The sequence below is a fragment of the Anomaloglossus baeobatrachus genome, chromosome 2 (assembly GCF_048569485.1).
Source record: "Anomaloglossus baeobatrachus isolate aAnoBae1 chromosome 2, aAnoBae1.hap1, whole genome shotgun sequence".
NCBI lineage: Eukaryota > Metazoa > Chordata > Amphibia > Anura > Aromobatidae > Anomaloglossus > Anomaloglossus baeobatrachus.
Genome location: NC_134354.1, coordinates 21136526 through 21153324, shown reverse-complemented (window position 1 = coordinate 21153324; position 16799 = coordinate 21136526). Strand labels below are relative to the sequence as shown.

The 16799-nt window shown below is 42.6% G+C and overlaps 1 protein-coding gene across 4 annotated transcripts in view; it reads left to right on the top strand.

Annotated features, from left to right (window-relative positions):
- Window positions 1-16799, top strand: part of RCSD1 (RCSD domain containing 1) — a 92784-nt gene that overhangs the window by 32375 nt on the left and 43610 nt on the right. The window contains exon 1 of one of the 4 annotated variants that reach the window (XM_075334910.1): window positions 10221-10564. The exons of 1 other annotated variant lie outside the window; for it this stretch is intronic. In XM_075334910.1, coding sequence (XP_075191025.1) covers window positions 10472-10564 — 93 coding nt within the window. In that variant the 5' untranslated portion in view covers window positions 10221-10471. Of the gene's footprint in view, window positions 1-10220; window positions 10565-10938; window positions 10981-16799 lie in introns of those variants that run through there. 2 more of the 4 variants (XM_075334909.1, XM_075334911.1) reach the window with 2 other exon arrangements.

Sequence of the window (16799 nt, the reverse complement as noted above, 5' to 3'; positions counted from 1 at the left end):
ACAGTTCCTGTCTGGGGGGGCGCAGTCAGCACGAGGAGGGCATCATGAAGGGTGATGCTGGCCGATTCTAACATCTCTTGGAGCTCCCTCCCTCCATAAGCAGACGTCACTTCTATGGCAGAAGCTTAGTAAGTTTCATGTTTATACCTTTTATTTTAATGTAACTGTTATGCCGTAATGTGTATTGTTCCCTTTTGTAACTTCTTGTATATTCTTTAAACACTGCCTATTTTCGGATTAAATATATAAAAATTTAAGAGTTTCTTTCCTTATGCTTTATATACGAATCCAAAACCCCGAAGGGCCTTATGCTATCTGAAACGGGTTCCCAGCTACCTGTAGAAAGTCTGGGTGGTGGCAGCGTAATTGTTATTGCATAGAATTATTGGAGTGCTATCCTTAAGGGTACCGAGGTATATAAATATTCCATTAGCAGGAATCAGAGATATACATTTACCCTTGCTGTGAGACCTCCAATATTTGGCATTATCAGCTCAGCAGCCTCATCTTATGCATTGTCCTGCAGTACCAAAAGTGGCCTGCAGACAAGGGGGGCGCTAGAGAGTAGTCGTGTGTAACAAATCAGTGAACAGCTGCGGATTTCTGAGGGACTTCCCCGGCTGTTCGTGACAGGCAGTATTATAGCAGTTGTATTCCTCGGGTGCTGTTAGTTCTGTTTCGGATGAGATGCTCTGTGTTCCTGTTTCCTTTCTTGTGTTGCAGCTGGTGCCCGTGTGGTCGGGACGTTGTGATAGGACGATCAGTGTCAGTGTGAGCACTCGGTGCTCAGACGGGGGCCACAGACTGCACATATTATTTTACCTTGAACTGCTCTGGGCAAACTTATTTTGTTGCAAACCGTGTAGTTGAAATCATTGGTGCAAAAGTTTAAAAATCACTTTTGTGAATGATATTAATTTACCTCATATATTTTCTGCAGCAAAAACACTTTTTTTGTGGTTAACCTAAGCAGAAGGTACGAAGAGGTTTATAATGAAGATACCGCGGCTAATGAGGGAAAGGTCCATATAATTATTTATTTATTATTAGTAATATTATTTTTTTTACTTTTCGACCAATGGAGCTGTGTGAGGGCTTGATGATTTGTGCACTGAGCTTTAATGTTCATTGATAAGACTTTGGGTCACATACAAGGTTTTGAGGACTTTTATTGTAGCTTGTGATGGAACTGCGTAGAACAAAAATATAACTACTATAATACTGCCCCCTATATACAAGAATATAACTACTATAATACTGCCCCTATGTACAAGAATATAACTACTATAATACTGCCCCTATGTACAAGAATATAACTACTATAATACTGCCCCCTATGTACAAGAATATAACTACTATAATACTGCCCCCTATGTACAAGAATATAACTACTATAATACTGCCCCCTATGTACAAGAATATAACTACTATAATACTACTCCTATGTACAAGAATATAAATACTATAATACTGCCCCTATGTACAAGAATATAACTACTATAATACTGCCCCTATGTACAAGAATATAAATACTATAATACTGCCCCTATGTACAAGAATATAACTACTATGATACTGCCCATATGTACAAGAATATAACTACTATAATACTGCCCCTATGTACAAGAATATAACTACTATAATACTGCTCCTATGTACAAGAATATAACTACTATAATACTGCCCCTATGTACAAGAATATAACTACTATAATACTGCCCCTATGTACAAGAATATAACTACTATGATACTGCCCATATGTACAAGAATATAACTACTATAATACTGCTCCTATATACAAGAATATAACTACTATAATACTGCCCCTATGTACAAGAATATAACTACTATAATACTGCTCCTATGTACAAGAATATAACTACTATAATACTGCTCCTATATACAAGAATATAAACACTATAATACTGCCCCCTATGTACAAGAATATAACTACTATAATACTGCCACCTATATACAAGAATATAACTACAATAATACTGCCCCTATGTACAGGAATATAACTACTATAATACTGCCCCTATGTACAAGAATATAACTACTATAATACTGCTCCCTATGTACAAGAATATAACTACTATAATACTGCTCCCTATATACAAGAATATAACTACTATAATACTGCCCCTATGTACAAGAATATAACTACTATAATACTGCCCCCTATATACAAGAATATAACTACAATAATACTGCCCCTATGTACAGGAATATAACTACTATAATACTGCCCCCTATATACAAGAATATAACTACAATAATACTGCCCCTATGTACAAGAATATAACTACTATAATACTGCCCTCTATATACAAGAATATAACTACTATAATACTGCCCCCTATGTACAAGAATATAGCTACTATAATACTGCCCCTATGTACAAGAATATAACTACTATAATACTGCTCCCTATGTACAAGAATATAACTACTATAATACCGCCCCCTATATACAAGAATATAACTACTATAATACTGCCCCCTATATACAAGAATATAACTACAATAATACTGCCCCTATGTACAGGAATATAACTACTATAATACTGCCCCCTATATACAAGAATATAACTACAATAATACTGCCCCTATGTACAAGAATATAACTACTATAATACTGCCCCTATATACAAGAATATAACTACTATAATACTGCCCCTATGTACAGGAATATAACTACTATAATACTGCCCCTATGTACAAGAATATAACTACTATAATACTGCTCCTATGTACAAGAATATAACTACTATAATACTGTCCCCTATATACAAGAATATAACTACTATAATACTGCTCCTATGTACAAGAATATAACTACTATAATACTGCCCCCTATGTACAAGAATATAACTACTATAATACTGCTCCTATGTACAAGAATATAACTACTATAATACTGCTCCTATGTACAAGAATATAAACACTATAATACTGCTCCTATGTGGAGGATATTGTCAGTCTGTTCCGGGGTTGAATATTTGGAGTTTTCCCTGTCTCCTCTGTGACATCTTCCAGCTGCAGACAGGGCCATGCGTCGTCTCCTCTTTATAGGATGTAACAGACACATTCTTGCTTTGTGATTACCAGCAGGGTCCAGACTGTTATAATATTATAATTCTATATCTCCTTCCTGTAAGTTAATGTAATAGTAGTGAAGCCCCCGGGGTTTTCTATCCAGGGGATCACTTATGCTTAGTCACACAGTAACCAGAGTGGGCGCCTCTCGGAGATCGCTCATTTAACTCCTCCAGTGCCACAACGTGATATACGAGGACGATGCATCTACAGGACACCACCTGTTATATTCTAAATCCAGCTTCCAGCCATATGCTAAACAGGTTGTCCACTATTGGCATACATCCAAAAGGAGGAACCGGAGTGTGACAATAAAGTTGTTTCTCGTACTTGTAACGATGGACCAGATGTGGCTTTTCTAATTTCCTTTGCAGAATCGGATTCCCAAAAAATATGAAAAATTCCTGGTCTGTCCACCTATAGAGGGTCCTGCTTACTTATCTTGTTAGGAGGGAAAAGGTTGATTGTGTCGCGGACGTATTTGAGAAAGCTGGGGACAGGGGCTCCAAGACTGGGCCTCAGGTTAGGGGGATTCTAGCTATATGTGATCTCAGAGATACCTTTGAAGGTGAGGATGTCTGAGCCGCCTTCTAGGCTAGGGGGACTCTAGCTATCCCTGATCTCAGAGTCACCTCTGAAGGTGAGGATATCTGAGCCACCTTTCAGGCTTCGGGGACCCTAGCTATCCCTGATCTCAGAGTTACTTCTGAAGGTGAGGATGTCTGAGCCACGTTCCAGGCTAGGAGGACCCTAGCTATCCCTGATCTCAAAGTTACCTCTAAAGGTGAGGATGTCTGAGCCGCCTTCCAGGCTAGGGGAACCTTAGCTATCCCTGACCTCAGAGTTACCTCTGAAGGTGAGGATGTCTGAGCCGCCTTCCAGGCTAGGGAGACTCTAGGTATCCCTGATCTCAGAGTTACCTCTGAAGGTGAGGATGTCTAAGCCGCCTTCCAGGCTAAGGGGACTCTAGCTATCTCTGATCTCAGAGTTACCTCTGAAGGAGAGGATGTCTGAGCCGCCTTCCAGGCTAGGGGGACTCCAGCTATCCCTGATCTTAGAGTTACATCTGAAGGTGAGGATGTCTGAGCCACCTTTCAGGCTTCGGGGACCCTAGCTATCTCTGATCTCAGAGTTACTTCTCAAGGTGAGGATGTTTGAGTCACCTTCCAGGCCCTGCTCCTGACCAGCTCTGATCTTATAATGCCCTCCCTCCCTACCTCAGGGGAGGACTAGGACAATAGTGTGATACAACTAACGGAGATAGAGTTTTGGTTTCCCCTGTTTGCCTATCTCACAGCACGCTCACACAAAGGAATAAGACAATAAGAGCTTAGGAGGAAAATAAGAGCATGAAGGAAACAACAAGACAACAAGAGAACTCCACAACAATTCCAAGCACAACACAATATAATCACCAGCAAGACTGGGACACAACACACAGACCAACACTGCAATATACTATAGTTGACATTGGAAGACAGATTTTACTATTTCAAAAAGGCGGAGAGCAAATGTGGTAGGTTTCCAACAACATGTGATCCCAGAGGTAACCAGCAGGCTAGCAGAGGTTATCACTTGCTAGCCTGGTCATGAATGAGCCCACAGCTGGCTGATGCCTGAGCCTGCCTGTGTAACTCAGAAACACCAGAGAAACCATAATGTGGAGTGTCAGAATCAGCAGTGGGAACAGCGTCTGATGCCACCATGACACTCGCCGAGTTTTGAGCAAAACTCTGTATGGGTGGGATGTGATGTGGAAGGATGCAGGACTTCGCAGGTGCAGACAATATGGTCAACTTTGGTTCTGACATTTTGGAACTTCCTCCTATGTTCTTTGGTTGACGACCATGAATTATCTACAAATCCAACTTTTTAGGATCAAAGTCATCCAGAATATACTGTATACCCATAAGGATAATATCAGAATACAAACTCCGGGTGCACGAGTCACCTCTGCTCCCTCTTAGAGCCAAATTGTTTCTCATTTGCCCCTTTTTTGCCTTTTGTTTACACCTTATTTTACTTTTAATTTTCAACTGTGTAAAATTCTGTTCCACATCTGTTACCTTTTTAGTTCTTGTATATACAGGGTGGTCCAAAAGTAGGTGGACAGCATGTGTAATACATTCTGTAGTCTCCTACTTTAGTGGTTTCTGCTTCATCTTTAACTTTTGTACTAAGTTTAGAACATTTGATCAAAACGTGACATACTGTGCATAAAAAAAAAGTGCAAAAAATTGTTAAAGAGGAAAATTAAAGGCCCAAATTTATAATTTCAATATTTTCTTAAGCTTTTATTCCTTATTTTTTGTTATTTTGTTGTATTCATGAATTCTGTGCAAAAAAAATCTACTTTAGTTTTACCGCTAACCTTTTTTGTGACTTTTTAGTGCAGAAAGCTGCATGTTCTAATAAAATGTTGCAAAATTTGTGTATACAATCACTCTGAGGTGGCGGTGAGAGGGTGGAGGATAGTGTCACTTGTGACAGACAGTCATGTGGTTTCTGGCAATAGAAGGTCCCAGCGTCTGGATGCGCAGAATGCTCCCTGACTTTCCATTGTTCCTGCTGTCAGTATTCATTATTGGTATTGGTCAGTATTGGTATAGGTAGCTTTCCTGCTGGATTCATCTCTCCACCTTTTGGACCCAGCAGGAGAGCTCCTTCCACCCAGATGTTGATTGTCAGTATTACTTTTGTGTTTAAATACCCCTTCCTTCCCTGGACTGGTGCTGGTAATATTTTCAGTTCATTCAAGCTCTGGTTGCAAGCAGGTGGCTTGTACTCCTCTGTGGTATTGTTGCTGAAAACTTTGCTGAACTTCTACATGAGTCATCTGTGGAAAAGTAGTTCATGTTTTTCCCCGTGTGTCCTCCTTGTGTCTTCTTTAGTGTTTAGTGGGGTTGATGAAGAGCTCATCCCATCCGTTCCTTACTGAAGGTCCAGCACTAGGAATACCTGGGGTCAGGTATTTGGCACGGCTCATAGGTGAGGAATCTACCTAGGGTGGTGAGGAACCCCAGGGACCAGCAGTATATTCAATCAGGGTTCACCATCTTCCCTTTCCCTAGACACAGGATTCCCCTTCTCTTTTGTCTTGCGCTTGATACTCCCCCGATATAGTGTGACAGGGTACATTGACACAAACATTTGGCAACATTTTTAAAAAGTTGCAATTGATGAATCAGCCAAAATGTTTAGAAAGCTCAAACTCTTCACACAATGACGAACATAAAAAAACTAGACAAAAAAGAGTGCTGCAAATGTGATAATGAATCGGGCCAAGGCAGCATTTTTGATTTTGCACAACATTAATGAACCATGGAAAGAATTTTGAGCGAAAAAGTTAACAAATAAAACAAGAAAAAAAGATGAAAAATGACAAAAAACACAAATTAATAGGAGACGCCGAGACTGCTGTATATACATCATATAGGAGACACTGACACTGTTGTATATACATCATATAGGAGACACCGAGAGTGCTGTATTTACATCAAATAGGAGACACCGAGACTGTTGTATATACATCATATAGGAGACACTAAGACTGCTGTATATGCATCACATAGGAGACACCGAGACTGCTGTATATGCATCACATAGGAGACACTGAGACTGTTGTATATATGTATCACATAGGAGACACTGAGACTGTTGTATATACATTATATAGGAGACACTGACACTGTTGTATATACATCATATAGGAGACAGAGAGACTGCTTGTATATGCATCATATAGGAGACACCGAGACTGTTGTATATACATCATATAGGAGACACCGAGAGTGCTGTATATACATCATATAGGAGACACTGACACTGTTGTATATACATCATATAGGAGACACTGACACTGTTGTATATACATCATATAGGAGACACTAAGACTGCTGTATATGCATCACATAGGAGACACCGAGACTGCTGTATATGCATCACATAGGAGACACTGAGACTGTTGTATATACATCCCATAGAATACACAAAGACTGGTTAGATGGATTTACACACGTTTGGATCCAGCACCTATAATATTTTGGGACAGATTGTAAGGGTGACTTAGATATAAGCGGTTACCCAGATGCCTGGCGGCTGCTTTTCTCGTTTGCTTCTGAGAAACAATAGCAAATAGGAGATTTTAATGGAGGGGGAACCATCGGTCTATGGACAACTTCTTGAAGTCCCCGTATGAAGCATGTGTGTCCCAAAAGAGGCCACAGAGGGGACCGGTGTCTAAATGGCCACAGATTTTGGAATCTTCTCTCGGAGTAATTTCTCGCTCTCCCCTTTTATTTTTCCATCAGACGTCACTGGATTGTGTAACATTTTCCTTAATTACTGAAAGTGACTGATTGTGACCTTTTTTCGGAGGTTTTTCCGCTGCACCTGCTACAGACCGTTCACAATTCAGAAGATCAGATCTGAGCTCCTGTGCACAAAAGTAACCTCGCACATTGATGCCCAAGTGCCGCTGTCTGTGCCGCCGCCGCTGCCCGCTCATGTCTTGTGCTGATAATGGCCTCACTTCCCGCTTCTGCTCCAGATGTTTCCTGTTAGGGTCCTAGTTAAAGGGGACGGGGACAAGACGACCTCCTGAGCCTACGAGGATAAACCAGGCCCTCAGTATAGGGCTGCAGTGCCCCCATAACAGTGCCAAGGATAAGATGGCTGCTCACAGACACGCGGAGATAGCCCATCAATGTGCATGTGACAGGTGTCTCCTAACAATGCCACTTAACCGTTCACTTCCTCCTGCGTCATCGGCACAGAAATAACTTCTTTTTTTATTGTCTTCGACAGAGGAAGAGATTTACCGCGTGTTTTTTTCTTGTTTCTTTTTTGTTTTTTTTCAACCAATATCCTTATTTTGCAGTTATTTTCAGTCCTGTTTTCGGTCACTTCTCCGGTCACTTCCGAGACTGCAATCAGATTTTTGCTGGTTGATCTTGGAAACAAGACAGTAGTCTATGTAAACTGTCTAGCAGAATTGTGAATGCAGCTCTGGATGTGACTGGAGGAAATCATGTAATGTAACTTAGAGCTGAGGTTCACCCATTATAAGAATTGTTTTCTCCTAAGGCAGGTGGGGGAATCCTGCAGCCAATGTCTTTTGCTCGGGCCCTCGGACCGGTTCCGGGTGTGTTGCAGTGCTTGGGCCGTCAGCTCTTTAATTCTTCTCTAGAGTGTATTCACACCCACGCAGCATTACACTGCGATACATCCAGGATTACGTCCTGATGTATACCAGTGACTCCTATCAGATGTAGAGAGCAATCTCAATGTCTCCAATGTGATGCATGGGTTGTTACCGACATCTGGTGAGAAATTCATGTCAAAATCACCTTTAGAAACATATTTACTTAGAAAATTGGTGACGTGTTCAATACTTATTTCACCCCTTTGTATATACAACAGTCTGTGTCTCTTATATGAAGTATAGACAGCAGTCTCAGTGTCTCCTATGTGATGTATATACAGCAGTCTCAGCATCTCCTATGTGATGTATATACAGCAGTTTCAGCATCTCCTATGTGATATATATACAGTAGCTTCAGTGTCTCCTATGTGATGAATAGACAGCAGTTTCAGCATCTCCTATGGGATGTATATACAGCAGCCTCAGTGTCTCGTATGGGATGTATACACGGAAGTCTTAGTATATCTTATGTGATGTATATACAACAGTCTCAGTGTCTCCTATGTGATACAGCAGCTTCAGTATCTCCTATGGGATGTATATACAGCAGCTTCAGTGTCTCCTATGTGATGTATATACAGCAGCTTCAGTGTCTCCTATGTAATGTATATACAGCAGTCTCGGTGTCTCCTATGTGATGTATATGCAGCAGTCTCTGTGTATCCTATGTGATGTGCATACAGCAGTCTCAGTGTCTCCTATGTATGTCATGTATATACAGCAGTCTCAGTGTTTCCTATGTGATATATATACGGCAGTCTTAGCATCTCCTATGATTGCTATATATATATATATATATATATATATATGTCTCATATATACACAGCAGCTTCAGTGTCTCCTATGTGATGTATATACAGCAGTATCTGTGTCTCCTATATGATGTATATACAGCAGTCTCAGTGTCTCCTATGTGATGTATATACAGCAGCTTCAGCTATATGATTTATACTTCAGACCTCAATAACAGCTACTGGGTACCAACCACAATCAGGTCAATTCAATCAAAACAAGCAAAATTATGAATTAATTCACAATTTTTCTTTTTTGATTGATACTTCAGACCTCCCACTGCTTAAGTTCTATAAACGTTACATGAGCAGTGATGAATTTCCTACTGTGATGAGGTCTGCAGTGTAATATACATTGGTTCCTATGTTATAGAACGGTGAGATATCCCTAAAAAACGGACGGCATAGGATGGTACGTGTGATATCCGATTATTTTTTTCGGGCACATTGTCTTGCATTGGCAATTCTCGGATGTTGTACGCGACCATACACAACATGCTGCAATTTTTTTTTCCTAAGACCGAATACAGCTGAGGAGTAAAATTGGTGCAAGTACAATCTGAGTTGAGCGATGTGAGCGAACCCTTAATTTCAGCATTTTCGTGGTGCAAATATCCAAATGGCCCTTGGTGGAAATAGAGGTTCCCAACCCCTGTTCTAAGGGGGCATTTAAATAACACCCTTAGCTGTAATGCATTTTCTTTTTCAGTTTATTCCCAAATTTTCTGCTTTGTTAGTGAATAGCGATGTCGTCACCATGCTCTTGGCTCCTCTGCATTAGTTTCATTATCCAGAGATCCACAGAGGAGTAACATGAAGCTCCAGGGCAAAATCTCCATTTATTATGGGACATTTATAATTTGATGATGCAGGTGGCTTCATATAGGGCTATTAGGTATAACAGCTGAATATTAGGGAATTGCTAGTTAAGCGATCAGACCATTATTTGTCATAGGTATTGTACTCATTAGTATTAGTGATGTTGCCTATTTGCGGGGCGGCTGTATGATGTCCCATCCCTGATTGCCCATATTCCCTCCCCTGCACCTGAAGGCTATTACTGTCCCTTTAAGCATGCCAGACATTGCAAACAGCAGGGGGGGGGATTGAGCGAAGCATTCTGGGAATGTCATCCCCTATAAGACCCCATGTGACATCTTATTAGACAGATCCTCCGTGCTGATGCCGCTCACGTCTTATAATAAGGGGCTCAGCTTGCAAGGGTCAATGTCTTGCATCCGTTTGCCACCGACCACGGCGGTCCCCGGCTGGAGGGGCTCGGGACGTAGTGCGATGGTGACACCTTGCCGGGATCCCCCCATCCTCCTCCCATGGTGGGGATTCTGATGGATGATCTGCATTGACCAGCTGTCCGTCACATGACGTTCTTCGCAGTAATCTTCAGGGGAGCTGCAGACGCTTCGTCCCTTGCGTCACACGACATCGGACTCCCGAGGCATCTTGACTATTCCGTGAGTCGCTGGTTTATGGGCGAGCCGTGTCCGGATGGGAGGGTCCGGGATCGGTTATTTCGGATGGAGCACAGCTGAATTTGTCAAGTTTGCATCGTATATCATATACGGCGATAGCACCAGAAATAACAAACTCAGCTCTGCTACATTTCATGTTTATAGCTGCTTATGCAATGGTGATTATTTTGTGCATGGTGCATATGGGCCCCTCTGCCACATAGTAATCATAAATGGTCATATTATACAGTCTGCATTGGGGCCCAGGAGCCTCCAGGCACGCCTCGGACGTTGCGTCTTCCAGTAGTTGGCCAGAACTGGAGGTAGGAGACGTGGAGACGTGGGCATGGAGGAGCTTCGCCAATGTTGCATTGTCGTTGTGACATCCTAGCATGCATTGCACAACAGGTCGCTTCACGGTATGTCATAACCACTTAACTGTCATCCTTCCATCGCTCTTAGTATTTCATGCAGTGAAAGCGGAATGACAATATATATATATATGTATGTATGTGTGTGTGTGTCTGTATACAGTCATGGTGGCCGAAAGTGTTGGGACCCTTGAAATTGTTCCGGAAAATTAAGTATTTCTCCCCAAAAATGTTTGCAATTACACGTTTTGTTATACACTTGTTTATTTCCTTTGTGTTTTTTGGAACAACCCAAGAAGCATAGAAAAAAAATGCAAATTGGACATAATTTCACCCAAAACCCCAAAAATGGGCCAGACAAAATCCAAAAATTATAGGTAAATAACTTTGTTTCCAGCATGTGGTGCTTGTTCAGACTCACCTGTGACAAGTAACAGATATGGTGTCACGTCCCCACCGGAGCCCGCTCCTGCGACTTCTGCTCCGATTGCCAGACGACGCCATGTTCCCACCATGGATAGTGCTGTGATGGGAGAGGAGTCGGTGCCCGTGGCTCTGCGGAGCACAGGCTCCGCTCATCCACTAGGCTGGGTTTCCCTGGAAACTGCAGTACCACTGGCTGACTGTAAGTGGCGTGTGTGTCTTCCAGCTGAAGTTGCCAACATTCACCTGCAGCCAATGGGAAGACACCACACCCTTCTTATTCCCCCTCCTGTCACATGACCACTGCCAGTGATGGTTCTGTTCTCCTGGCTCATGTGCTGTTTGTATTGTGATTCCTGTGCGCTGACCTTTGCTTGTTTTTTGACCTCCTGCCTGTCATTTTTGTACCTTGCTGCCAGTTCCGGATTTGACCTCTGCTTTGTCTCCTCACCATGCCCTTGCCTGCCGATTCGGTTCCTGTTTTGCATCTCCTGGTTTTTGACCCTGCCTGACGACCACGGACTACAGCCTGCCACAGGTAGTGATCTCTGGAGCTCTGTGTAATTCCAAATCCCTGTATAGGGGTTAAAGGGTTGCAGAGTTCTTGGGGTCCTGCTTTGTGCACGGCTTTTCTCTAGATTCCCCTTACAGCCAGTCTGAGTCTGTGGCTCCATTCAGGCATTTCATATGGGCAATATGGAAATCACACGTGAAACCAGATGAAAAGGGGAGAAGTTGACTCAATCTTTGCATTGTGTGTGTGTGTGTGTGTGTGTGTGTGTGCGCCACATGTTTTTTTATACACATGTGTTATTTCCTTTCTGTGTATTGTAACAACACAAAAAAAAAACAACAAAACAAGAAAAAAAGGCAAACCTAAAACTCCAAAAGTGGGCTGGACAAAATTCTAAATAACTTTGTTTCTAACATGTGATGTTCGTTCAAACTCACCTGTGCAAGTAGCAGGTGTGGGCAATATGAAAATACTATTTGCTCGAAGGGCAACAAGAGGTACCCTAACTAAAGACCTAATCAAATAAACTTTATTAAATTATATAAATGGACAAAGATTAAAATTGGCAGCTGGTCACCGTCAGAGGTTTTAAAAGGGGATGTAACAGGTTTTCAGCGTTCTATAGACTCAGCCCCCTGATGAAGCCAGTCATGGCGAAACATGTCGGGGAGGCTATTAGCTGTTAGGTAGTTTTCAACAGGCAGTGTAGGTGATAGCCAGCCATATTACGTTTATGAATTTATCCAGAGCAGTGTCGGTCCGCGGCTGCACTCAGCTAATACGGAATTGGCCTCCCACCTGCCAATTTTAATCTTTGTCCATTTATATAATTTAATAAAGTTTATTTGATTAGGTCTTTAGTTAGGGTACCTCTTGTTGCCCTTCGGGCAAATAGTGTTTGTATAATTACCCCTACGCTGACCGGGGGTGACAATCAGAGGTTAGTGTTTGGGCAATATGAAAATCACACCTGAAACCAGATAAAAAGGGGAGAAGTTGACTCAATCTTTGCATTGTGTGTCTGTGTGTGTCACACATTTTGTAATACACATGTTTATTTGCTTTGTGTGTATTGGGACAACACAAAAAAAAACATTGAAAAAACAGCAAATTGGACAAAGTTTCACCCAAAACCCCAAAAATGGGCCTGACAAATTTGTTAGCAAATTTCTAAAATTGTTGGTAAATAACTTTGTTTCCAGCTTGTGATGCTCGTTCAAACTCACCTGTGGCAAATAATATGTGTGGGCAATATGAAAATCACACCTGAAACCAGATAAAAAGGGGAGAAGTTGACTAAATCTATGCATTGTGTGTGTGTGTGTGCCACACTAAGCATGGAGGACAGACAGAAAAGAAAACTGTCTGGGAGGTTGAGAACCAAAATTGTTGAAAAATATCAACAATCTCAAGGTTACAAGTCCATCTCCAGAGATCTTGATGTTCTTTTTTCCATGGTGCGCAACATAATCAAGAAATTTATAATCCATAGCACTGTAGCTAATCTCCCTGGAAGTGGACGGCGGTGAAAAATTAATGAAAGGTTGGAACACAGGATAGTCCGGATGGTGAATAAGTCCCAATCAAGGTCCAAAGAAACTCAGGCCATCCTGCAGGCTCAGGGGGCGTCAGGGTCAACACAAACTATCCGTTCTCTTCTGAATGAAATGAAACGCTATAGAGGAGACCCTGGAGGACCTCACTGCTGACACAGAGACAGAAAAAAGCCAAAATGTACGTGCGTAACCAAAATTCTTCTGAGAAAATATTTTGTGGACAGATGAGACCAAGATGGTGTGTTTTGTAAAGCGCATCATTCTACTGTTTAGCACCTACAGTCACATATGGAGGAGGTCAGAGATGTTTTGGTTGTTTTGTTGTTCCTGGAACTCGGGGTCTTGACTGTGTGCTAGGTGTCATGAAATTAAAAGATTATCGGAGGATTCTGGGGGGCAATGTAGAGCTGAGTGTCAGAAAGTTGGGTATAGTCCAAGGTCATGGGTCTTCCAGCAGAACAATGACCCCAAACACTTCAAGAAGCCCCAGAAATGGATGGAAACAAAGAGCAGGAGAGTTCTGAAGAGGCCGCAATGAGTCCAGATCTAAACCCCATTGACACCTGCGGAGAGATCTGAAAATTGGGAGAAAAGAAGAGAAGACGCCTTCAGATACGAGGGACCTGGAGACGTTTATAAAGAAAAGTCCGAGATTCCAGGAGAGAGGAGGAAGAAGCTTGTGGACGGTTATAGGAGGCGACTGATGGAAGGGATTTATTCCAGAGGGTAAAGGGTGTGCAACCAAATATTAAGATAATTTATTTGTGGGTGGTCCCAAGCTCCTAGTACCTTCTATGCTCAGTCTATAAGGATCATAAGTTACTTGTAGATGGTCCTCAGCTCCTGGTACCTCCCGTGCTCAGCCTATAAGAATATATTATTCATGGATGATCCTCCGCTCCTGGTACTTCCGATGCTGAGCCAAAGGGATGACAAGTAACTTGTAGGAGGTCCTCAGCTTCTAGTTCATCCCATGTCCAGCCCAGAAGGATAAGTTACTCATAGGTGGTCCTCAGCTCATGTTACCTCTCATGCTCAGCCAATAGGGATGACAAGTTACTGGTGGGTTGTCCACAGCTCTTAGTACCTCCCATGCTCAGCCAATACTAATGACAAGTTAATTGTGTGTGCTCCTCAGCTCTTAGTAAGTCTCATGCTCCACCTATAATAAAGATAAAATACTCTTTGATGGTCCTCAGCTCTTGACACGTTCCATGCTTAGCATAGTTACTTGTTGGTGTTTTCTAGCTCCTAGTAACTCCAATGCTCAGTCTATAAGGATGATAAGTTACTCATGGATGGTTCTCAGATCCTGGTGCCTTCCATGCTCAGCCATTAGGGATGACAAGTAACTTGTGGGTTTTCCTCAGCTTTTAGTACATCCCATGCCAGTCTAGAAGGATAAGGTACTCATGGGTGATCCTCATCTCCTGGTACCTCTCATGCTCAACCAAAAAGGATGATGAGTTATTGGTGAGAGGTCCTCAGCTCCTAGTACATCCCATGCCAGCCCAGAAGGATAAGTTAATCATGGGTGATCCTCATCTCCTGGTACCTCTCATGTTCAGCCAACAAGGATCACGACTTACTGGTGAGAGGTCCTCAGCTCCTAGTCCCTTCCATGCTAAGCCTATGGGGATGACATATTACGGGTGTGTGTTCCTCAGCTCTTATTATCTTCCTTGCTCATCCTATAGGTATGATAAATTACACTTCGATGGTCCTCAGCTCCTGATACTTCCTATGCTTAGCATAGTTATTTATGGATGTTTTCCAGCACCCAGTAACTGCCATGCTCTGAATATAAGGGTGATAAGTTACTCATGGATGGTCCTCAGATCCTGGTGCCTCCCATGCTCAGCCAATAGGATTGACTAGTAACTTGTGAGTGGTTCCCAGCTTCCAATACCCCCCATGCCCAGCCCAGAAGGATGATAAGTTACTCGTGGGTGGTCCTCAGCTCTGGTACCTCTCATGCTCAGCCAATAGGGATGATGAGTTACTGCTGAGAGGTCCTCAGCTCCTAGTCCCTTCCATGCTTAGCCTATAGGGATGACAAGTTACTGGAGGGTGGTACTCAGCTCTTCTTATCCTCCTTGCTCAGCCTATAGTGCTGATAAATTACACTTCAATGGTCCTCATATCCTGGTGCCTCCCATGCTCAGCCAATAGGAATGCCAAGCTACTGGTTGTTGGTCTTCAGATTATGGTGCCTGCCATTCTCAGCCAATAGGAATGACAAGTTACTGGTTGTTGGTCTTCAGATTCTGGTGCCTGCCATTCTCAGCCAATAGGAATGACAAGTTACTGGTTGATGGTCCTCAGATTCTGGTGCCTGCCATTCTCAGCCAATAGGAATAACAAGGTACTGGTTGTTGGTCTTCAGATTCTGGTGCCTGCCATTCTCAGCCAATAGGAATGACAAGTTACTGGTTGATGGTCCTCAGATTCTGGTGCCTGCCATTCTCAGCCAATAGTAATGACAAGGTACTGGTTGTTGGTCTTCAGATTCTGGTGCCTGCCATTCTCAGCCAATAGGAATGACAAGGTACTGGTTGATGGTCTTCAGATTCTGGTGCCTGCCATTCTCAGCCAATAGGAATGACAAGTTACTGGTTGATGGTCCTCAGATTCTGGTGCCTGCCTTTCTCAGCCAATAGGAATGACAAGGTACTGGTTGTTGGTCTTCAGATTCTGGTGCCTGCCATTCTCAGCCAATAGGAATGACAAGGTACTGGTTGTTGGTCTTCAGATTCTGGTGCCTGCCATTCTCAGCCAATAGGAATGACAAGGTACTGGTTGTTGGTCTTCAGATTCTGGTGCCTGGTATTCTCAGCCAATAGGAATGCCAAGTTACTGGTTGTTGGTCCTCAGATTCTGGTGCCTGCCATTCTCAGCCAATAGGAATGACAAGTTACTGGTTGATGGTCCTCAGATTCTGGTGCCTGCCACTCTCAGCCAATCGGAATGACAAGCTACTTTTGGATGGCTCCCAACTCCTTGAACCTCCTATGCTCAGCCAATGTCGAAGGTTTTCTCTTCCTCTGGTATCCATTTCGGTCCTCCATCTTGTTACAATATTGTGCCCCCCCACCCCACATACGGTATTATTTCAGGCCCATTGGGGTCAATTTGGCTCCAAGAAGTTAGCTTTCAAACTTGTTTTATAGTTGGTTAATGGTGCATTGATAGTGGTGGTGGGATGGTCACAGGCCCTTCTGGCCTTTGTCCTTGGTGCCTCATAGATGGTGCAGCCTGGTCTCCTCCATGCTACCAGATATAACGTGGTGTCTATTTTGGAGTTTTTTTCTTTTTGTGGTTCAGCAGAAGTAGCGGAAGTGTGTGCATTTCCTCTCCTTGGTCTTTGCATTACA